At 34.7% G+C, this 23,729-nt stretch overlaps 1 protein-coding gene and 1 long non-coding RNA gene across 5 annotated transcripts; both read right to left on the bottom strand.

The window, feature by feature from the left end:
- Nucleotides 1-10,444: 10,444 nt before the first annotated feature.
- On the bottom strand, nucleotides 10,445-17,589 carry LOC105780575 (autophagy-related protein 18b). 4 transcript variants are annotated; one of them, XM_052629515.1, is made up of 11 exons: nucleotides 17,046-17,589; nucleotides 16,863-16,936; nucleotides 16,676-16,749; nucleotides 16,458-16,567; nucleotides 14,776-14,867; nucleotides 13,748-13,860; nucleotides 13,000-13,119; nucleotides 12,360-12,505; nucleotides 11,397-11,528; nucleotides 11,072-11,137; nucleotides 10,445-10,730 (listed from the first exon to the last, which is right to left on the bottom strand). In XM_052629515.1, exons 1-11 carry the CDS (start codon nucleotides 17,102-17,104, stop codon nucleotides 10,580-10,582), a joined length of 1,137 nt encoding a protein of 378 aa, XP_052485475.1. In that variant the 5' UTR covers nucleotides 17,105-17,589; the 3' UTR covers nucleotides 10,445-10,579. The 4 variants fall into 4 exon arrangements, with proteins under 4 accessions (XP_052485475.1, XP_012460428.1, XP_052485476.1 ...); XM_012604974.2 differs by having other exon boundaries at nucleotides 11,397-11,510; nucleotides 17,046-17,587; XM_052629516.1 differs by having other exon boundaries at nucleotides 10,445-10,770; nucleotides 17,046-17,585.
- Nucleotides 17,590-22,242: 4,653 nt separating this feature from the next.
- LOC128040630 (uncharacterized) lies at nucleotides 22,243-23,320 on the bottom strand. The gene is made up of 2 exons (XR_008195435.1): nucleotides 23,021-23,320; nucleotides 22,243-22,899 (listed from the first exon to the last, which is right to left on the bottom strand). It is a non-coding gene; the product is annotated as an uncharacterized LOC128040630 (long non-coding RNA).
- Between the last annotated feature and the right edge of the window lie 409 nt (nucleotides 23,321-23,729).

Genomic DNA, 23,729 nt, shown 5'->3' with positions numbered 1-23,729 from the left:
GTATTCTTCGTTTTTTCCGTTTTAGTGAAATTATCTTTGCTCGTGGTTTTTTATCATCTTCGGAGGGATTTTACCACGTAAAATATTTGTGCTCGAAATTTTTAATTTCTTTGTTATTTTACTTTTCTTTTTGCTTAACTGGGTGTATCCCCAACATAACTAATATCAAAATTATTTACTTTTTATGCTACTATATCCCTAGTTCTCATATTTGAGCCTTAATTTATCTTTTTTGATAAACCTCTATTTTTGAAACATTGAGCCTAAAAATTGAGTATGATACTCAATCCTTTTTCTCTATATTGTTTCTTGATTTGCACTTTGAATTGGTTTCGAGCCATAGATATTAAGGGTTAAGTAGAGACATTTTGGTGGTTTTAAAAAAATTTGTGTACATGAGTGATAGATGAATAAACGATTCAATAAAGTGAATATGCTTAAAAAGTGCTTAAATGAAAATTTTTGAGTGAATAAAAGCATGGCGAGGGATAAAAGCATAGCGAGTGATTAAAAAACATTGAACGAGTGAAAAGCATTGGGAGTGAAAAGAGTGATTTAGTTGTGAAATGTACTTAAAAGATAAAACTTTCTTGAGCTTAAAATGAATTCTTTTTGCTTCTTAGTGCACAATTCTTTCTAGTTTTCTATATTCAAGAATATTAAATCTTGTCTTCTGATATTTTGGAGAAATAAGGTGGTGAGATTAATGGTTATCTTTGGTGGTGATTAAGGAACATTATCATCTGCTACACCATTCCTGGTGCTTGAGTCATTTTGAAGCTAACTTTTCTTTGAAATAAAACCATCTTAAAAGTCTAAGAACGTTACAAGCTAAGAAGCACTATGCAACTTGAACATTTATGTACATAAATTCTTGATTTGCATATATGTATGATAGTGAATGATTTGAATTATTACCTTTGTATAAACATTGCATCTACATAGGTTATTTTTATAGATAACATAAATGATGGTGTTTTGGCATAATTTTCTCTATATTTATTTGCTCTTTAACTTTGTGAACTAACTAAGTCTACTTTCAAAGTTTGTAAATTATCTATGCATCACCCTTAATTTGTACGTTAGAAGAGCCTCGTACATTGTACATACATGTCTATCATGTTCTTATATATCATTATTACTCAAGGGTCGTCTTCTTGCATGTTTTGTGTTTTGTGTTTTGTGTTTGCTTAAGGACAAGCAATGACTTAAGTGAATGGTAATTTGATATGTCGTATTTATATGTGACAAAATAAGCTATTTAAACACTTAAAAGGTTATTCTTGAGAATTTTGTAGTGTCTTTTATCACTTTTTCGTAGTTATTAGCTTTTATGTCTAGTCTTAGTTTTTATCATATTTTTATGCTTTTCTGGATAAAATGGAAAGTGTATGCCATTAAGGGCTTAATCTTTGATTTGAGCTTGTATCGGGTACTTAGTTTATGCAAAAGTGAGAAAATGAGCTTAAACTAAAGCCAAGGTCACGACATTAAGGAGTCAATGTCGCGACATCACCCCTAGACCTAGACTTAAGAGACCAAGCAAGGTCACGACATTAAAGGTCGAAGGTCATGACCTAGAGCCCTTTAATCAGCAACATCGTGATATTACCTTTCTAGCATTGCGACATAGAGTTCATAACAGCCAAATTAGAAGATTGATGAAGGCAACATAAAGAACTTTGGGTCAAACTTCTCATATTTAAGTTTAATATTAAGGACAAAGTTGTAATTGAAGGATTATTATTTTGCCTATAGATACCAACCTATAATCAGCTATTGAAAGGTCGGCTGAGTTTTAGCTCGATTGGCATGGGCATTGTTGTTAATGCAAGAGGATGTGAGTTGGAGTGCGTTGAAGCGCATTATCCTCCTATTTATGGGTTGGGGAAGGGCTATAGGTAGTTCTAGGTATTGTGTCAAAAAGAGCAAATATAATCAAAACTTATAATGAGATTGTTCAATAATAATAATCAGCTATTGAGAGGAGAAATAAAGTGTTAGAATAGTTTTTAAAAATTAGATTTTTTATTAGTTGCTAAAACATTTAGGTTAATAGTACAGGGACTTCTTAGGTTAATATTTCTTTTTACTAAAGCTCTTTATTTTCTTTGTAATCTCCATTTTCAATTGAAGAAATAGACATTGGGCATTCAATAATATCATGGATTGAAGTTTTTCTACCTTGAAATAAAGGATTTTCTACATTTTCCTAAGCATTTCTAAAGCTTTTCAATTTTATCATTTTACTTTGTTTTAATTGCATGGAATTGATTTGCTTGTTTAATTTTTTTTTATGGGTGTGTTCTAAGAGCGTGTTTGGTTGGGTGTATTGGATTAGCCAATACACCCCTAATCCGTGGCCCCACCTATTACCATGTTTGGTTGGCAGTATTGCCCTAATACGGGCATATCCCGTTCCGCACGGATTCCCCACTTTCCCTTAGCAGCGCCGATTTGGGACTCCCTTCCAAAAGAAAGGATTACCTAATCGGTCCTCTTTTACCCTCCCAAGCCTCTCCCGATCTCCACCCACCCTCTCCCTCCCAGCATCGACATCGACAGAAGCTGCCAGCGAAAGCTCCAGCCCATCCCGACTTCCATCTTCGCATATTTCTCTGCTAAACAGTCTCAGCCGGTCATCATTTCTCATCTTTCCTCTTCTCATATTTCTCTGCTAAACGGTCTCAGACTTCCATCTTCGCATATTTCTCATATTTCTTCGCATCTTTCCTCTCTGCATGCGTTAGTGGGTGTTGTTGCATTTTTTTTATAAATCCGATTGCGATTGTTTCATCAGTTTCTTGGTAAATCGGAATAGGGTTTCTTGCTGGTTATGAATTTTTTTTCATTATTTGTTTGCCTGCATTATTTGCTGGTTATGGTTTCGTTTCAACTAACCGATTTCCCTTTTCTCATAACAGGTTCTTTGTTCCTTGGTTTTTTCATCGCAGTCGTCCCGATTTGCTCATTACAGGTTAGTTTTACATTTGTATTCATGGTTTTGGGATATGTTTTCCCCGATTGCAGGTTTGGATTGATGTAGCAGATTTTGTTGTTTCTGTTTTGTATGGTTCTGTTTTGGATGAACACTTTGTTAGAAGTGATAATATAATTATGAAACATGCCTCAGCAATTAGATGTCCCCTTTCGCTGCCATCTAAATCTCAAATAAATAAATGTTGTTGCAAGATCGATATTTATATTTTCTCGATTAATCGATTACACGGTCATCAATTACTCTCGATCGAATATATTCTTGCTGTACATTGAGTCATACATAGCTCGAGGTATCCTTCAATGTACAACTGCAAGTTGAAACCTTATCGGTGACCATTAAAGCAAAAGTAAAACAAATAGATTAATAACTTCGAAAAAATCAGCATCCATTGAGCGGTGAGGCAAAGCAATAACAATCAATTCCTACGACGTAATCACATAAAGACGCTGCTTAATAGCACATGTGTGTTTATCAGGTTCTCTGGTCATGGTTCCGTATCTGACACTCGTTACTAGGTATCCATATCCTCACCATTATTAGTCAATACTGCTTTCATTACTGTAATAGGAGACTTGAATAGAACAATATGATATAGAATTAAGGGTACAAAATTTGAGTATGACACTCGTTACTAGTTATCCTTAGTAATACTTATGCAAATATATGCAAAATGAGACATTGAAACCATCCCATTGAAACCACTTGCTTCTACCCCTTCAAAAGCAGTCGATATTTGATAAATGACAAAAATTACATTAGAGCCTGCTGTTTTTAGCTGCAGAGTTGGCACAGATATACCAACAATTAGGTAAGTGCAAAGAAAGTAGAAAGAAAATCACGTAATTGACTTAAATTTTTCTATCTCTTGATTGTTTCTTCATTTACATGTGGTTTCACTCTGATTTTCCTTATGTTTTGAGATGATATTGTCTATTGATTTTAAATTTCTCTGCTAAAATATTCGTATTGATAGTGAGCAATGGAAATTGTCTGCTGTTTTCAATTCAGACAGTTTTTTGATATTGTTGCAATGGAAATCGTCTGCAGTTTTCAATGAAACTATATATATATAATTAATAATATCTTTATACCATCCTATTTTATGTATATATAAATTGTAATAAATTATTTTTGTTCTACATACATATCTTCAATTTATATATGTACATACCTATATTTTCATATATATTTCTATAATTTGTATACATATTTATATATTAATACACATTTTAATTTCACGAATGTATATTTACTTACATGTTTATTATCTTACAAATTTTTTATACCTATATATATATACATATATATATATATATTACTTTTGCAATTTTATTCATTTATTTATTTATATTTTCATTATTATTTTGAATGAATGTTTTAATTTTATTTCCTTATATGCATTGTTATTTAAGCCTACAAATAATGGGCTTAAATCACAATTATTTGTACATGTGTATTCTTAATCTTCAAACAAGAGAAAGAAGAAATTTGATGCTCGTGATAATGTGTATTCTTCATTTGATGAGGTTGCCACTTTGTTGGCCGAAAACATCAAGGTAGTTGGCGATCAAATCGAGAAGAGTATTGCCTCAGGGTGGTAGTTCAATGATCGTCGAAGAACATCAAAAGATGGAAGAGAAAGCTTCAAATTTATATTCACCTTATAGTCAATTGAAGGTTTAACCGACGATCGGTATGATGCTTTGAGTAAAATTCGATCATCCAACTCAAATGATCGTTTTCTTTAGTTTACCTTCATTGCCGATTGGATGGGTCAAAGATTTCTTTCTCACCATTAAATATCAATGTTCAAACTTTTGATGTTGTAAAACTATATAACATATGGATTATGATGTACAATTTCATTTTCATCTAACCTTTTCTTAATATAAGTTAATTATGTTTATGCGAATATAATTCTCAAGTTATATATTGATTTTAGTAAATTCATATAACATTTTATTATTAAGAATTTTATGAAATTATATATCACTATTAAATTATATTTAATATTAATTATTTTAAATTGTATAAATTTATATAAGAAAATTTATTATCACAATTTTATGAAATTATATATTATTATTAAATTATATGTAATAATTATTATTTTAAATTATACAAATTCATAAAATATAATTTATTAGTTATAATTATTTTAAATTTTATTAAATCATATATTTTAATTAAAATATATTTAATATTAATTATTTCAAATTTTCTTTTATAGTATCATATATTATGATTTGAGTAAATTCATATAAGAATATTAATTATTAAGAATTTTATTAAATTATATATTTTAATTATAATATATTTAATAATAATTATTTTAATTTATATTTTACAAGATATCATATATTATGATTTGAGTAAATTCATATAAGAATATTAATTATTAAGAATTTTATTAAATTATATATTTTAATTATATTATATTTAATAATTATTATTTTAATTTATATTTTACAGTATCATATATTATGATTTGAGTAAATTCATATAAGAATATTAATTATTAAGAATTTTATTAAATTATATATTTTAATTATAATATATTTAATAATAATTATGTCTAAATATGATCTGCCACCACTATATAATTAATATCAATGTTCTGAATTACTATTTTTCCCTGTCCAGGGCCCGGTAACCAAGCATCATTCCAAATGTTTATCATTCTATCATTTCCAACTCTCCACCCTATACCTTGTTCCAAAAACCTCCAAGCACCCCAAATGCTCCTCCAGGTATATGAACGGTGTGATCTTAAACTGGCACTCATAAAATCATTATTTAGATAGTACTTAGTTTTCATGAAACTAACAACATGGTTTCATTACTAATCTCCAACCCTATTTAGCAAGCAATGAAATATTGAACTTCGCTGAGTCGCTAAAGCCCAAACTTTCTTGTGCTTTCGGCTTGCACATCATCTTCCGGTCGCACCAATGGATCTCTTTCTTTGTTTTAGAATTTCTCCACCAAAACTTACTAATAATACTTTCCCGGTCACAACACAAAGTAACAGGTAACAAAAAGCATTGCATTGTATAAACTAGAATAACCTATAAAATTGACTTGATAAAAACTTATTTACCTCTAAGTGACAACTGACAAACACTCCAGCTTTCAATACACTTCTTAAACATGTCTTTAAAACTCGCAAAAGCCTCATTCTTTCGCCTACCAACCATGGTCAGTAAACCAAGATACTATTCTGGATTACAAAAAACTCTCACACTAAGCACCTCCCCAATCTGTTCCCATGTGTCACTTAACACCTTACTGCTAAAGAAAATTAGAGACTTCTTAAAATTGATCAGCTATCCCTAAACTTCTTCATATTCAGTCACAGTTGATTTAATAGCATTCGCACTATCCAGACTTGCCTCCCCAAACAAGATACTATCATTTGCAAAAAGCAGATGAGTTAAAAACAATCCACTCCAACCTAACTTTATGCCTTTAATGGTCCCTTCAGCCTTTGTCTTTTTAAGAAGAGTAGAAAAACCTTCCACGCATATAAAAAATAAATAAAGACTCAGCAGATCTCCTTGTCTTAACCTTGTAGAAGGCTTAAACTCCTTTTAATGAACCCTATTGAACAGAACTAAATACTTAACCGTTCTAATGCACCCCATCACCAGTGACACCCATTTATCATAGAACCCCATACGAAGCATCACTTTTTTTATGAAACTCCATTCCACCCTATCATAAGCCTTACTCATATCTAGTTTCAGCGCAAAATCCCCTCGTGCCCCATCTTGTTTTTGTTTAAATGAATACAATACCTCGTATGCAATAAGTGCATTATTCATAATTTGTCTACCCAGAACAAATGTCGCTTGTGCTTCATCACTACTTTAGAAATTATCTTATAAACCACATTACATAGACTAATCGGCCTGAATTGCGACATACTATTCGGAGCATTCACTTTCGAGATAAGCACAATACTAGTACTACTGGTAACCTCTACCTCATTCCTCCTATTCAGAACATCTAAACAATACTAAGATATCTCCCCCCGCCTACACAATGTACCAGTATATTTGATAAAAGAGTGCAGGATAGCCATCCATACCCGATTCCTTTAATGGTGTCATACTCTTTGCTACTTCCACAACTTCTTCGACCCAAAATTTCGCAATAAGCTCATTGTTCATACCCTCTTGAATGCAATTCGGGATCCCAAACAACATATTGTAACAACTCATTGTTTGCGAAGCAGTAAACATCCCTTTAAAATAATCATTCGCCACCCTTGCCATCTTCTCCTCCCCTTCTACTAATTCCTCAATCAGCCCTTTCAGCTTCTTCACTGTATTCTTCTTTTTTTTGTTTGTTTGCTAGATTGTGAAAAAAGGACGTATATTAATCCCCAAACGGAAGCCAATTCGCCCTTGCGCGCTACTCCCAAAACAACTCCTCTTTATTAGCTTCCAAATTCAGAGCCAACTTAACCTCTTCCAACTCTGCTAACGTTTCATAATCCAGATCAGCCGAACTCATATTAGCCAATCGCATATTTAGAGCTATTGACGTTAGTCTTTTATTGGAAGAAATTCCTCCCATCTCATTCTTAAGAACCTTCCCAAGCTTTTCCAACTTCGTAGGGACATCATCAATATTCACCTCCCTAAAACTTCTCACTTGTTGTTCACAGCAGTCCTCCAAGATCCAGTTCGCATTAAATCTAAAACCTCTTTTCCCCCAAATCGTACTACCTCTACTAACATCCCCAAAATCAACCAAAATCGTACAATAATAAAAAAAAACATGAGGCAAGTGTTTTAAAGAATATCCCAAAAAACTCTCCCACCAGGCCAAATTAGCAACCCCTCTATCAATTCTTTCTCAAACATTATTTTTCGGCAAACGACCCCTTTCCCATGTAAATCATCGTCATGAAAAAACCCAAATCACTGAGATCGCACTCCTCTAAAACCTCCTTGAAAAGAGCCATATTTCTTTTATTCCGCAACCGCCCCCCTTTTTCAAACGAGAACATAATCTCATTAAAAATCCCCACTACCATACATGGTAACTCTTGAAAGCTCCCCAACCTTTTTAGCAAATCCCATGACTCCCCTCTTTTCTATTCTTCCGATGCTCCAAATAACCCCGTAAGTCTCTAAGTCGACATACCCTCTCTTTCCTGAACTTCCACACTTAATTGCACCATATACTCACCCCTTCATCCCAACGACAAACCCTCTTTTGAACCATAAGCTCCCACATATACTCAGTTAACAAAACCACACTTTAGATGAACATGTTCCATTCTCCTTTCGCTCAAATTTGTCTCTATTAGAAACAAAATTTTGGGCTGAACATGCCTCACCTTATTCTTGAAGCAATTAGCCGCCCGTTGGATGGCCCAATCCATGAATGTTCCAACTAAATATTTTCATTGCTTCTGGCCAGCCTGTTGTCTAGCGATTGTTGATATTTCATGAGTCTCATCCAGTGAAATAGTATTACCAGAACAAGTTTTCTCTCTCTAGGTTCGTTGCCTTTTCTTCTCATCACATTACACAATTGGCTATCCTTGGAGTTAAATCCCATTTGCCTCTGTCTCCAGTCTCCTTATTTAGTCACAATTCCATCTCTACCCAACTATTCAGATAGGAATTAACAGTTTGGGTATCACCAAAATTCCTTCCCTCACTACGCCCATCCACATCAATGCCAAGCGGATTACCACCCCCTTGGGAACTATCCGGGCTATTCTTCCTGAGCCATCTGTTACCCACCGAGACTTCCCTTCTTGATTGCGTCCTTAATGAAACATTCTAACCGGACTCTACATCCTAAACTCCAATTGTCATCCTTACTAGGCAGAAGCCCTCACCATGGCCTAACTTTCCACACAAAGAAAAAACGTTAATCTTTCGTACTGGAAATAAGCATACCCCTCCCTATTTTGTCCCAAGGCCAATTTCTTTTTCCGCTTCAAAGGCATTCTCACATTAATTTGAACTCTAATTCACATATACCTCCTTACCCCCTTCGTCACCAGAACATCATCATACTAAACAAACTGTCTAATAAAATTTCCAAACTATTGTGCCAAACCCTCCGATACGACCCCAACTGGCAAACTGTGAACTTGGACCCAAAAATCCGTATAAACCAGAGGAATTTGCAACGAGTCTTCCCCTTTACTCAGCCGATGAAAACAATAAGATGGTTGTTAAATGACCAAGGCATACCATCCATTACCCTATTTATATCTACTTTATAGAAAAATCAGAATAAATACCTCTTTTCCCCAATATCTGTGATTGAAACTCCTCCCAACGAATGCCATAGATCAGCCAAAGTTCTTTTTAACGAAAGAAAATGAACCACCCAATCCATTAATGCTTTTCCCACCAAACAGAATCAATAGTCTTCCTCAACTCCATATGAATCCTTATCAAACGGAATCGATTCCTCCTCTTCATCCGCAAAATTCAAATTTGCTAACTCTATCTCCATCAATATCGAACTCCCCAACCAACCAAATCAACTTCGCAAAACCCTAAAGCCCCAATGAAAAAGAAATGTGTGCCCCACTAACAAACGAAAGGAAACGTGTTATCTAAGCAAACAAAAAAAACTTGGAGTTAAAAAATAAGTCTAATACCAAAAGCTAAGAGTTAAATGATGGGGCAGTGATGACAGGTGGCAACCCAACTTTCCAAAGCTATACTCGGTACGAGTCGCTACCAATTCTTTTTATTGTTTGCCGAATTTATTATTATAGCACGACTTGGCATCAAGTCCCGACCCTAATTTGTACCATCTTGGGCCTGTGCCAATACTAGTGTCTCAGCTACTAAACATATTTCTTTTCTCCGTTTAAAAAAATTTATGGTCACATAAAAGAATGGACTGTCCCACTTTTGCAAGCTACTGAGCCTTCATAGATGTTTAATCTATTATACTCCACTATTTTGCACTACTCCATAATGCTTACTCTTTAATACTTTTATATTGTAAAAAATATATATTATTGATTATTAATGTACATAATTTAATTTATAAACCATATTTAGTATTCATATATATATAATTTTTTTTACAAAGGCAAAAAGTTATATTTTTTTAAATACAAGATGGAACAAAACAAAACAAGCATTTACTAAAATCAGATGCTTTATCACCTGCGTCCCCTTTTTAAAATTAAAAATTTTAATTTGAAACATATCAAAATCTAGCATCCTTATACAATTCAAAAAAATTGCATGCTTGTTAATCATTAACATCCAAAAACCAGCCCAAGTGCATTTTATTATTTTGGTCAACTTAGGTAAGATTTCCAAAAATAAAATTTGGAATGTTTGATTTATTCTTCTGAAGATCAGGGAAAATTTTGCTTTTGCATTTCCAATGCCAATCTCCCTGTCTTCTCAATAAAAATAATTTGTGTTGATCAGAAGAATCACCACCTAAGTTAACAGGGTATGCATATTGAGAAACAGTATTAAGTTATTTACATTTACATGTATAATATTACATTGATCCTAATAATAACCTTCGATTTTAATTCTGTTATTCTATAATAATTTAATTTAACACATCAAGCTAAGTATTACAACAACTCCTTTCGATTGAGGTTCGACCATTAAAGGTGTCATGAGGTTTCCGCATTACCTGAAATGACTGCCACAAGGTTGAATTCACGCTCCAGGCTCCATGTAGACTCGTTCTGGCTGTTGAGAGTGAAGGTATATTCCTGAAAGTACCCATTGTATGCTATCAACGATATTATGGCCCTACAAATGAAATGCAAATTTGAGTAAATCTGAAAACCATGTACATTGATGCATGCAACTTCAACAACTCAAATTTAGGCCGATTCATTGCCTCAAACACTGTATTCAATTGCTCAATTTTTGCTTTGGGAATGGCAGGTTCTTGCTTGGATAATACCACTATGAACGTGCTGATGTTAGCAAATAAAAGAACGGGGGGAGGGGGCATGGTAACCGAACATATAAATAAGGCAAGTAGAAGGGAACACAAAAGTAAATGAACAGATACAATTCTGAAGCTAAGACGCATCCAAGAACTGACCTACAAGATGCAATCTCAGATGAGGATGAATCAGCAACTTTGTCTACCTTCCGTACCACTGCATAGCTGCATTAGCAATGCAATCTTATAGCACATATGTTATGGATGGTCATCTAGTCAAGAACCATATTTCATCTAACCATGTCTAACATTAAGTTTATTGTTTATAGCAAAAGATGTCAACTCATTTAAATTTAAAAGTTAAAAGGGCGACTTCAATGAATTTCATCTTCAGTGGCAATTAACCAAGCATATTTGAGCATGGCTTAACAAAAAGAAGGGAAGTGTAAATTAGCTTAAACATATGCACTTGATCAGTATTTACCTTCTGACTCCCGCAGAAACAGCATTGTGAAGCACATGATGGTGAGCTGGATCTAGTGCATCATTCACAGAATAAGGTAATATTGATCCAAGAAAACTACCTGACATTTTGGTCCTGCTTAGAGTTAACAAACTTGAGAAAGGTCACATAACTCAGTAAATCATTCATATAAATTTATGGGCAGAAACAGACACTATGACAAAAAGAAACGTGTTTAAGATATAATTTGCTTTGAAAAAATAGGAGGATATCTATGACCCTTCCGTATGATCACGGATGTTAGCAAATTTACAATGGTCTCTCAGGTTCATTTAAATTAATCATAGAACCCCATTAATTATTCAAGCATGTCAAGTAAAATGTTTCTTATGGTTCCCAAATTATCTTCAAGTTGCCACACATGGTTAAAATATTCTTAAAACCTATTTGTTTCTATTTTGAGATGCAGAAGAGTACCTGATGGAAGGTATGTGATAGTGATATTTAAGTTCCAAAGGGCAAAGGGTCTCTTTATAGTTTGTCAACATTAGTTATACTAAAAGTTAAACATGCATACAGAAAGAGTAAAAACACAAAAAGGATTGCCAACAAGGACCTATAAAGGGAACACAAAAAGTTAAGGACCACGGAGTTCCATCATATGCAGAATGTTACATGTTGAAGAACAGGGATAAAGAAAAGGGCACGGTAAGTACATGCATATATATAATTGGGGGATGTGGTTCACTTCCAGTGTATAGATTTATACACAAACAGTATACCAAATACAAACCTATACACATCATGTGTATATTGCGGAAACAAAATTTACAATATGACAGAATAACAAATTGCATAAAAGGTGAAAAAATGCCACATGTTTCAATTTCTTTTATAACATAGGTACACTATACAATATGCATGTTGATCGTCAGAAACATTTTCTAGTACAGACTAGAAGGAGATCTTATTTGTAGTCCTCACCTCTGATTTGTCTCAAACCCCAGAGAGAAGATATGAACAGAACCTGAAGAGCTTGTGGCCACAAGAATATCTGGAAGTTGCAATGATGGTGCAAATGACAATGAAAATATGGTTGACGGGCATGTTCCCCTCCGGAAACTGTATGACTGAGAAAATAAAGGATAGTTGGATTCCATATATGAAGTTAAAATTTAAGGGGACAGAGACTAATGGCATGCTCCTTAAGGAATACAGTTTATTGCAAGTCAAGTTTACATTCTATTTTCTTTGCCCAACAATGGATAATTGTAGCTGTAACAGGCTGTATTTACTATTAAGTCTAGTACCAAAGACAATTCAGATATCAAGTCCTATCAGATGCATGAAGCGCAAATATAAAGAAGTTTTGGTTTGGCTTAATTTTCTGTTCCAGTCCTTTCCCATTCCTTCTCCTTTGACTGAAAACCACTTAAAGGTCACATTAGCAAGTTTGTCTTTGCAACTCTGCAGCATGAGGATGTCATACAATCTCAAGATTACTTCCTATTTTCAAGCAACAAGGGATAATTGTGCCTCTGACAGCCTCCATTTACTAATGATCTAGTACAAAAGACGCACATCATATATAAGTCTCATCAATTCAAGAAGTAAAATTCTGTACCTTAGTTGCTTCTGAAACCAAATGAACTCTAATTATAGTTCCCTGTTCAGATGCTGTTGCAATGTATTTCCCATTGGAAGATAAGGCAATTGCAGCCAAAGGAGACCGGTGAGCATCTATCTAAATTGATTCAATAAAATGAAAATTAGAAAGTGACAGACCTAAAGGATTAAATAGCACAAAGAAAGAACAGCAGAACTAATCTCTTCCATTCAAGGGCAATTATAGCAATATTAAAACAGAGCAGTTGATATGAGTAGAAATGGTCATTCCCAGCTCAAAAGAAGGTTAACAGTAGAATTACACAACTAGAAACTTGCAGTTCCTAAAATTATTGATTCTCAGTAACAGGAAGGTAAATACAAAGAATCTCTGATAAGGGAAGGGTAACTATTCAAAATAGAAGCCAAGGTGCTTGAGCTATTCATCCTTTGCTTCTGCTTTACTTTTTCTTTAACAAATGTTTTTCATAATTTAAACACTTGCACATGACAGCTAGTACATCTAATTCCTTTTATATAAAAATATTTGATAATAACATCACATTAAATGCACTCAATTTGGGCTAAGAAAATACTGCATAATGTTATCTTATGAATAAATATATTTATCAGAAATCCAAAACACATAGGTGGCTAATCAAATGTAGACAGACAGATCTGATAATTACTCTTGAGTTTCAAAAGCTTGACTATTTTCTCTGTCTGTCCAATTTCTAAGGCATCTAATGACAGTTTTCAGTCACAACCTCACAATGCAACTGAAGCTCCATGACATTGTACACTAATACAGCTCCTTTGGCCGTGCTGGCAGGAAGAGCCAAGAAGCAACCCTCCAAACTAGGGGAGAATGCACAAAGTCCTGGAGGAAAGAAAATAACCAAAAATTAGAATTTAAAAAAAAAAAAAAACCCTCATGAACCAAATAAAGAAAATACTTTTTGTTCGGGAGTATTTGCATGACTCACAAAGCTTTCCAGTTCCCATAACTAGACCATTTTCAATTCATAATTAACTATCAACAATCACCATTCATGATAAGTTTTTCATAGATTAGCTGCTCTCACTGTTCTTCAAAAGCACAAAGATTCATGGAGCTTGATGATAAAAAATATGATACTCTTAACACGTAATGTGTTTCTCTTTCTTTTGTTTGAGAACATTATATAACCAATTTCTTATCCCGATCTCAGTTCATAGTATTCATAAGAAAATTGATTTATTAATTGAAAGGATATCTAAAAATAAGAAGTGAATAATTTTGAAGGACTGAAAATAACCTGGATACAAGTCAACTTTTGCGTATCTCAGAGTGGAACTATAGTAATGCTCTTTTGCATCAAGTTACTGCATTAAGAAACAATTCAGACCCTGACATAACTCTACCCAGAGGAGTTCAGCACAAAAGGAGAAGAAAAGAAATTACTTCGGCTACAAGCACAGTGCCTTGATTGGTAAGGAGGATGGAAACCTTTTCAACCCAATGACAACTTTCATAACCTCCTTCACACTTTATATAGCATCAGCACTGGATTTAAAAATTTTCCATCCTCCCTACCAAGCAAACATAAATATATCAGATACATTTAACAACCCTCAAAGGTCTTTAGATAAAACACCAAAGATACAGACTGCCAAAATGTGGCACTATAACTTGGTTCGACTGCATGACAATTGCAACATGCAATCATGTTTAACAAAGCAATTCACATCATAATGGCCTACTTGAGAGATAGCAAAAACGACCTTATATACAGAAGAAACACATACTACTTACCCTTTAAATTTGGCACAGTATCAATGGTATCCAACATTGAAAGACTGTTTGAATCATATATGTATGTTTTCTCTTGCAAAACCACAACAAGCCTGTAATTACACAAATTAAGCATTCATTAACAAAAGGAGATAATCATATTCAATGGACTAATGTAGATCTAATATGATGCCATATACTAATGTACAAACCTCAGTGCATTTAAGTATGACTAAAAATAAGTCAAAACTCAAAACTGAAATCACAATAATAGCATAACGCATAAAAGGCTGACTCAATCTAGGAAACATAGAAAACAGAAACATGTGAGAACAACCAAATGAAAATGGAATTAAATTATCAAAGAGTCTTTTTGAAATGAGACTTTTTGCCCATTCAGAGATCTGTATAACCCAAATTCTACAGAAACTTGCATTTTCATTTGCAAACTTAAATACACTCTTTTCACACTATTGTTAAAGTATACTAGAGAATAGCATTTCACAGCAAAGATTCTCTAGAGCTACCTAGACATAATATATCAACATGTGACAAGACTGTTCTATTTATACTAGTAATGGGTTTACATTATGAGGATGTAGAAGGATATGTTAAAGAATTATAGATTATCAGATATAGATTAATTCTGCTCCTTGTAATAGATATATTTGTATTTTATCTGATATACTTTATCCTTTCACCTATTCTTTTACATCCTGATCATGTCAACCCATTAACAGTATAAAACAAAGTCTTAGCATCACTGAACTTTATCCTATTATTCACATACTATTTAATTTTATATGGTCATAAATCAGCTCAAATCAGATCGATGGCACAAAAACAAGAACCTATTTCTAGATCTCCTCAAGCAAGCCCTTATTGAGTTGTGCACCTTCTAGAATTTCTTCTAATATATTTCACTTACGCACCAGCCATAACATAGCAGTCTTCAGACCCTTTTTGTCAATTTTTAACATCTTACCAACATTGAACACACTAAAGATTGCTTAAATATGTTAACAGAACAAACACCAATCACAACAATTTCCACCAGCTCTTGCAAAAATGGAGAAAGCATCACACAAGCAATTAATCTAGCAAATATAGCATAGAAACACAAGATTAAAAGATCCTTAAAGCATATATCTTATCGCTTTCTTAACTATTCTATGTCAAGCAATTGATCTAGGCAAAACCTATGAAATGGACAGCACTAGAACAAATATTTCATCTTGTTCAAATGCCCAAATCATGCAAATAAGGAGTCAATTTCCTAGAAGAGAAAAAAGGTTACCTAGTAATTTGTGCATCTGTGCCATGTTCATGTATTTTGTCATGTCATCATCGTGTTTAAGGTCATTTATTTATATAAATTTTTTATACATTAATAATTAATAATTCATATTATACAGATTTTGAAGTATTCGTGTATTCTTGTCATGTTTGAGTTATTTATCTGTGTATGAATATGATGTATCATTTCATCTCTAATATTGCTAGTTCTAAGGGGAAACTCTGCAGACCATAATTAGGTAGTTACAAAACATTGAAAAGTTGTTTGCAGATGGCACCGTCCTGAGTTACATCTAGACAAAATCATACATAAATAGACAGAAGAGTCTGCACTAAAATATCCCAAATGGGTGCACTATGGAGCTTTAAAGTCCTTTTATCTTCTAAACTAAATACACCTTTTTTACCTTTTCCTATTTAAGCGAACAGCAAGAATTGAAGTCAGGAAAGTCATTTCTCGGAGAGGAGCACCGGTTGTTGTATTGAACAAACAGAGACGGCGTGGAGATAAAGATGGCTGCAGCAATAGTAATTCATTATCATCTACAAACTTGATTGCTAAAATTATAATAAAAAAATCAGAACAAAAATACCATTAACAAAAAAGAGTAAATTTGTGAAGCACCTGTTCACCGGCTCCGACAATGGCGAGAAGACTTGAACTATACAGCATTTCAACAATAATAAAAGCTCCAACAGCTATCGTATAAATAACAAGAAATTAAAAAGAAATCAATCAATTATTTGATTTAAAGCTTCGAACAAATTAGTTCAAAATCAGTAATAAAATAATATTTGCGAAATTAACTCACCACGATCGTAGCAGAGCCTTCCGGTGTTTGAATCGATAATTTTGAAGCCATCTTTAGTGCTTATTGCAAAACCACTGCAAAATTGTAACCAAACATATAAGTATATAATCAATCAAAAGCACGTAATTTAAGCGATATATAATTAAACGGAGAAAACAATTAGGAACTTCGGTTAAAACTTACCTGTTGTCTTGATTGAAGGAAGCGCAGAGGATTGGGTAACGGGAGGACTGATTGGCCATTACAAAATTTGTTGCTTGAAAGAATTTCCAAAACCCTTCACCCAAAAACTATACATATAAATATAAATTAACCATCTTCGCCTACACTTCTTATTTTTTTATAAATCAGTTCTAACTTAAACATATTACTAAATATTATAAAATTTTAAAAAGATTATCACACGAGTATGCTTTTTTAGCATGTTTCTGTCTGCTGCCCCTAGCAGCTTCTTGTTTTTAGGTTTATGTTAGTTTTATAGTTTTCTTGAAGGATCTTTGACGGCGTTGTTTTGTATTAGGGGTTTTGTTTTTATTATCTTCACCGATTGGTTTGTTTATCGGTAGATCTATTTCAATAGAAAGAGATTTGGCTGTGATATCTTTGGAACCTGATTCGGGAATGGAGGAAGTCGGATTTTGTTTAGTGTGGTGTTTTTAAAGCAAGCATTATACACTTTTCAACTATGACAAGTATAATGGCAAATCTCCCGCAATCAGATCTTGGATCTAAGGGGAAAAAGATTTTCCTTTAGATTTTACCACAAATGGATCTGGAGAGGGTACTATAGGAGTCCACGTGGACTTTTAATAATCTTTTGTTGATGTTGCATCATTTGAGGAAAGGAGAAGATCCGATGAAGGTGCCACTAATCTTTGCGGATTTTTTGGTACAAATTTATGAAGTGCCCTCGGGGTTTTTCTTTGAAGTGTTGGCAAGGCAAATTAGGGATTTTCTTGAAAAATTTTTACAATGCAATGGTTCAAATATGGGGAAGGGAGTATGAAATTATTTGTGAATAAGGGTTCAGTTGGATGTGAGACGACCTCTGAGGAGAAAGAAGAAGGTTCTATTTTCGTTCGGAATTTGCTCTTTTGTTAGTTTAAATATGAACGATTAACTCTATTTTGTTTCTTTTGTGGACGGTTAGGACATAGTGATTCTTTTTGTCATTCTAAGATGGAGTTAGGATTTGAAGTTGCTGAGATGGGCTGGGATTTGTCACTACGAGCTAAATCTAGAAGAGCTCTCGCAATGAATAGTGTCTGGCTACGTGATGATGGGGGAGGAATTCAAAGAGGGAGTTCTATCGAAAGGCATGACTTGGGTAGATGCAACTGGGAGGCTACGAATAGAGGTTCTTTTAGGAATTTTGTTGACCCCATTCTAGTGTCACGAGCCGCAGTTCAAAGCCCGTGACCAGCGCACCAAATGCATCCAATGGAGGTCTGTTGCTCAGATGGGGATCATTTGGCCCACAAGAACTAGCCCGATTCAAAGAGATATTGGACAAGCCTGTCAGATTGAAGCCTGGTTGGCCCGATAATGAAGAGATGGCAACTTAGGCTAATATGGTAACTGATCTTAGAAGATAGAGGGAATCTTATCTTGTAAAGATTAGATTAGAGTTGATAAGGCTTATCTTGTAAATCCCTAAAATTAAGGGATATGGTTAAATCTCATCCGTCGATGTAAATGTATCTTGACCGTCGATTTTGGGGGAGCTCAACCATAAATAGAGAGCCTCCCCCTCATTTGTACTCACTCCTGAATTGTTTCATTATTCTTTGTGAATAAGAATTGAGAGCATTTACTCAAACACTTTGCGAGCGCTCTTTCTGTTGTTCTTTTGTAGCTTCTTTTGGCACAATCGCTTCCGCTATACAAATTGGTGCCTTGGAGGAATTCTAAGGAATCCTCACTTTTGAGGCGTAAAGGCTGACTTAGGCGAGTTTGGAGCAAACGAATCGCCTAAGGCCGCACGGTTTGCGAGACGAAAGGTCTAGCCCTATGACACTAGGGGTTAATTTGGGAGGGAATTTGAATTGGGTTTTTGATTTGGTGGTAGGGTATTTGAAAACGCAAGAACAGGCATATATGGAACATGATGGCGAGGATTGTGCGATTGAAGAGTGAGATGGGAAAAAGAGGCCTAGAAGGGAGAGTGATAAATCTCTAGAGGAGGAGGAGATAGGTTCCCTAGTTCTTAGAAATAAGAGAGTGTTGGAAAAAATCTTTTTGTTATCGGTGGCTGCCAAGGGACAAGCCGAGCGGTCGCAATGAAAATAATAAGCTGGAATGTCCGTGGATTGGGGAGTTCAGGGGCTTTTAGTAGACTTCGGCATTTGCTGAAGATGTATAATCCTCAAATGGTCTTCTTTATGGAGACTAAGATCGATAGGATGCGAATGAAGGGTGTAAGAAAGAGATGCAGATTTTTGAATGGGATTGATGTTGCATTGGTTGGTTCAAAAGGTGGATTGTGTCTGGCATGGAAGGAAAATATTACAGTCAGTCTAAAATATTATTTTGACTCTCATATTGATGTTGAACTTCAAAACAGTGATAGGGAAAAGTTTTAGAGGTTCACTGGATTTTATGGTTCACCATATGCGCATAATAGAGAGGTTTCTTAGAATTTGTTGAGAAATTTAAGTCACTCGCAGGGTTTACCATGGATGGTATGTGGCAATTTTAATGAAATTTTGTACTCTTTTAAGAAGGTGGGAGGGGTACCAAGGGATGAGAGGAGAATGGCGGCTTTTAGGGACGCTTTAATGGATTGCAAGTTATTGGATGTAGGGTATATGGGAACTTGGTTTACTTGGGAAAGAGGAAATCTGCAAGAGACTAACATTCGTGAAAGGTTGGATAGAGGAGTAGCGAATATGGAGTGGCTTAATTTGTTTTCGTTTGTAGAGATTCAATATTTGCCACATTCTTTTTCAGATCATTGTCCTCTTCTTATTCAAACAAACACAAGATTGAACAACTTGTCTAAAGGAAAGCCCGTTTTGAGTCATGGTAGGTAAAGGAGGATTCTTTCGAGGAATAAGTAAGAAGCTTATGGAGGTCCACCAAAGGCGACATTTTGCAAAAATTGAACAAGTTACAACAGGGTTTGGTACGATGGGCGACCTCGGTTAAACACAAAAGGGCGGGTCGTAAGAATGAGTTGATAGCAAATTTGGAGATTTTGATGGGTAGAGAAAGAACTGATGAGAATTTAGCATAATTAATTGATGCAAAATTCCATCTAAATCTCGAGATTGATAAGGATGAGATGTATTGAGAGCAAAGGGCTCGAGTAAATTGGCTAAAGTTGCGAGACAAAAATACAGCTTTCTTCCATAGTTACGCCTCGCAAAGGAAAAGAAGGAGTACTATTCGGAGTTTAAAGAATGAAGATAGGAGAGAGACGAGATGTGAGGTATATGGAGAATATTGCCTGAAACTATTTTCAAAACCTTTTCTCATCAAACGGGTGCGAAAAATTTGATCATATCCTTTCAGGAATTGAGAGATACGTCTTACTTGAAGCTAATTGCTAAATTCATGAAGGAGGAAGTTGTGTTGGCAATGAAGGAAATGGGTCCTAAAAGGCATTTGGGGGCGATGGATTTTCGGCTTTGTTTTTCCAATAGTTCTAGCATATTGTTGGAACGGATGTTGTTGACTTCTATTTAGGCATATTGAAAGAAAGTATGTATGTGGATTCTGTTAATGTTACGAATATTGTGTTAATTCCTAAAGTTTCCCAACTGGCAAACCTTGTAATTTTAGACCAATTAGTCTATGCAATGTTTTGTATAAAGTGATAGCGAAGATGATTGTTAACCGATTTAAACACGTATTGGAGGACTGCATTGATAGCGCTCAAAGTGCCTTTGTACTGAGAAAGCTTGTTTTGGATAATGTTTTTCTTACTTATGAGATCTTGCATACGTTTCGACAAAAGAGAATAGGGAAGAAAGGGTTTATGGCACTAAAGTTGGACATTAGTAAGGCTTATGATAGAGTTGAATAGTCTTTTCTAAAGGCAATGATGCTACGAATAGGGTTCTATATTTTGTGGGTAGAGATTATAATGAAATGCATCTCGATTGTCTCTTATTTTACAATTGTGAACAAAAAAGCAGGGACAATGTTTAAACCGATGAGGGGGCCTTCGATAAGAAGATCCTCTTAGTCATTTTCTGTTTTTGATTTGTAGTGGGGGTCTCTCATCACTTATGAGACTAGCTTCGAGCGATGGTTTGATAAAAAGTGTAAAAGCAAGTAGAAGTGGTCCTCTGATTTCACATTTATCATCTGTTGATGATTGTATCTTGTTTGGTGAAGCAAGTGAAGGGGGAGCAAAAATTTTGAAGTCAATATTGAGGGAATACAAGAGTTGTTCTTGGAAATGTGTGAATTATGAAAAAACCGCCGTCTTTTATAGTACAAATACTCCTAAAAGGACTTGAAGTGTTGTTTCTAATATTTTTGGGGTTAGGCATTCGAATAATATGGAGCGATATCTTGGCTTGTCAAACGTGGTAGGAAAAAATAAGAAAGCTTCTTTTCAGATTTTAAAAGATCGCATGAGGCAAATAATTGATACTTGGAGTGTGATATTTCTTTTACAAGAGGGAAGAAGGTCTTTATAAAGGCAGTTTTGCAAGCCATTTCGACTTATTCTATGGTATGTTTCTTGCTTCCAGAATCTTTTTGTGGTGATTTGGAAAGTATAATGGCTCGATTTTGGTGGCAAAAAGGTCATGGAAGAAGAGAGATTCATTAGTGTGGTTGGGATCGACCATGTGAATTAAAAGAGAATGGGGGATTGGAATTTCGTAGTTTGACCAAGTTTAATGTTGCCTTATTAGTAAAACAGGGGTGGCGTATTATTAATCATCCAAATTCATTATTATCGTGAGTCTTGAAAGCTAAGTATTTTTTCGAATACTAAATTTTTAAATGCTAAGTTAGGGAATCTACCTTCGTATACCTAAAAGAGTGTGTGGGTTGCTAAGGGCTTGCTGAAGAGCGGTTTGTGTTGGAGGGTAGAAACTGAGGAGAAAATTTCAATTATGGCTAATGCGTGGCTTCCGGGGACTGAAAGCAATGAAGTATCAACAAACATTTGTAATGGTGAGGTCAATATGGTTTAGGACTTAATTGATGCACAGTTAAGAGAATGGAAAATTGAGCTTATCAATTCTACCTTATCAAGGGACAATGCTGATAGAATTTTGAAAGTCCCTTTGGCTGTGGAAGCTCGTGATGATATGATGGTTTGGCGAGGGGAACCTTTTGGGGAGTTTTCTGTGCGAAGTGCCTACAAGCTATTACATGAGGATAATACTAATCTTAATTATTTACAGACTGAGATGGAATATTTTTACAAAAAACTTTGGAACATTCATATTTCAGCCAAATTTAAGATTTACATTTGGAAAATTTCCTATAATTTTATTCCTACTCTAGCTAATTTGTTCACAAAAAGAATGGTGACGAAGATAGCGCGCCCAAGATGTGGAGGGGCTGTTGAGAATGTTGATCACCTTTTGCGATACTGTACTGTTACACGAGAAGTCTGGGTAAGCTTAAATCTTGATTGCGTATTGGCAGGAATAAATATGGATTGCTGGGAATGGCTTACTTGGGTATTTAAAAGCAGTATTGGGTCGCAATATTGTTTATTCTGCTGTTCCTTGTAGGTGATCTAGACTGACAGAAATAAGGGGTTATATGAGGGGAAGAGAAGTACGGGTTGTGATATTGCTGCATGGGTCATAAGGTATGTTAAGGAAATAAACGAGTGCAAGACTAGTAAATTGACCAAGGTAAACGTAAATGTGGAATGGTGCCCCCCGAATGGGTCTAATATTAAATTGAATTTTGACGCGGACTTTGATGAGGCACAGGCTAAATCGGCTTCAGGGGTGGTTGCGAGAAATGCTTCTGGAGAGATTCTTGCCTCTAAAACAGTGGTACATAGGGCAGTTGCTTCTTCGTTTGTAGTAGAGGCACATGTGTGTCCCCAAGCAGTTTACTGGGGAAACAAAAGGGATTTACATCAGTAATAATTGAAGGGGATTCAACATCAGTTATAAAGAAAAGTAAGTCAGATCTGGTGGATAGATCATTGATAGGGGCTTTGATAAGGAACATACAATGTCAAAAACGATTCTTTCATCAGATATTATTTAAGCAAATTCCAAGATCAGCGAACATAATGGCTCACGAACTAGATAGGGAAGCGATGAGAAATGGGTCACGAACTTAACTTCTGGACGAACTGCCTGAGCAAGACGCAACGAAAGTTGGTTCGTGTAGAAGGAGAGAACCAGATTGAAGATTGGCTAAGGAACGCATTTGGGTTTTGGGATGAGATTAAGGAAGTAAATAATGGTCTGTTGGTTTTTGGAAACTACTTCCTGGGGACTGGAACCTTTGGTATTAAAAATGATGACATCTAGTGGGTGCCAGCTATGAATCAGACTAGGGTGTTCTCTGTATTTTTATTTTGTTTTTCTGTTTTTGCTTTTTTCAGTAGGCCTTGTTCAAGCCCGAATGTTTAGACTTGTTCTATGGGTTCATTGTTTTGTGGACCTACCTGGTAAGTTTCTTTTGTGTTTCTTTTTTATCAACTAATTACCCGTCTGATAATTTCCAAAAAAATATTATAAAATATTATATCAATTTTTAATAAATATATTTATTTATAATTTTTTAATGAATAGGTTATAAACTCTCAAATATATATGTCACTCATGAGTGACTAAAGATGCTGTCAAGTTAAATAAAATCACTACTCCACAAATGAAAATAGCGTAAATTACACCAACAGTCACTCAATTTTGGGTTAGTTAACAAAACAGT

The sequence above is a fragment of the Gossypium raimondii genome, chromosome 4 (assembly GCF_025698545.1).
Source record: "Gossypium raimondii isolate GPD5lz chromosome 4, ASM2569854v1, whole genome shotgun sequence".
In the NCBI taxonomy this organism is placed as follows: domain Eukaryota; kingdom Viridiplantae; phylum Streptophyta; class Magnoliopsida; order Malvales; family Malvaceae; genus Gossypium; species Gossypium raimondii.
Note: the sequence above shows the minus strand (reverse complement) of the source record. Positions and strands in the feature narration are given on the sequence as shown.

Excerpts from the sequence above, each read along its gene's own strand:
- LOC105780575 (XM_052629515.1), bottom strand. The coding sequence starts at position 17,104 with ATGGCCAATCAGTCCTCCCGTTACCCAATCCTCTGCGCTTCCTTCAAT. Across the intron at positions 16,568-16,675 it reads TTGTCGGAGCCGGTGAACAG|CCATCTTTATCTCCACGCCG; the intron begins GTGCTTCACAAA and ends CTATTGCTGCAG. Across the intron at positions 10,731-11,071 it reads TCTGAGATTGCATCTTGTAG|GAATATACCTTCACTCTCAA; the intron begins GTCAGTTCTTGG and ends GGGTACTTTCAG.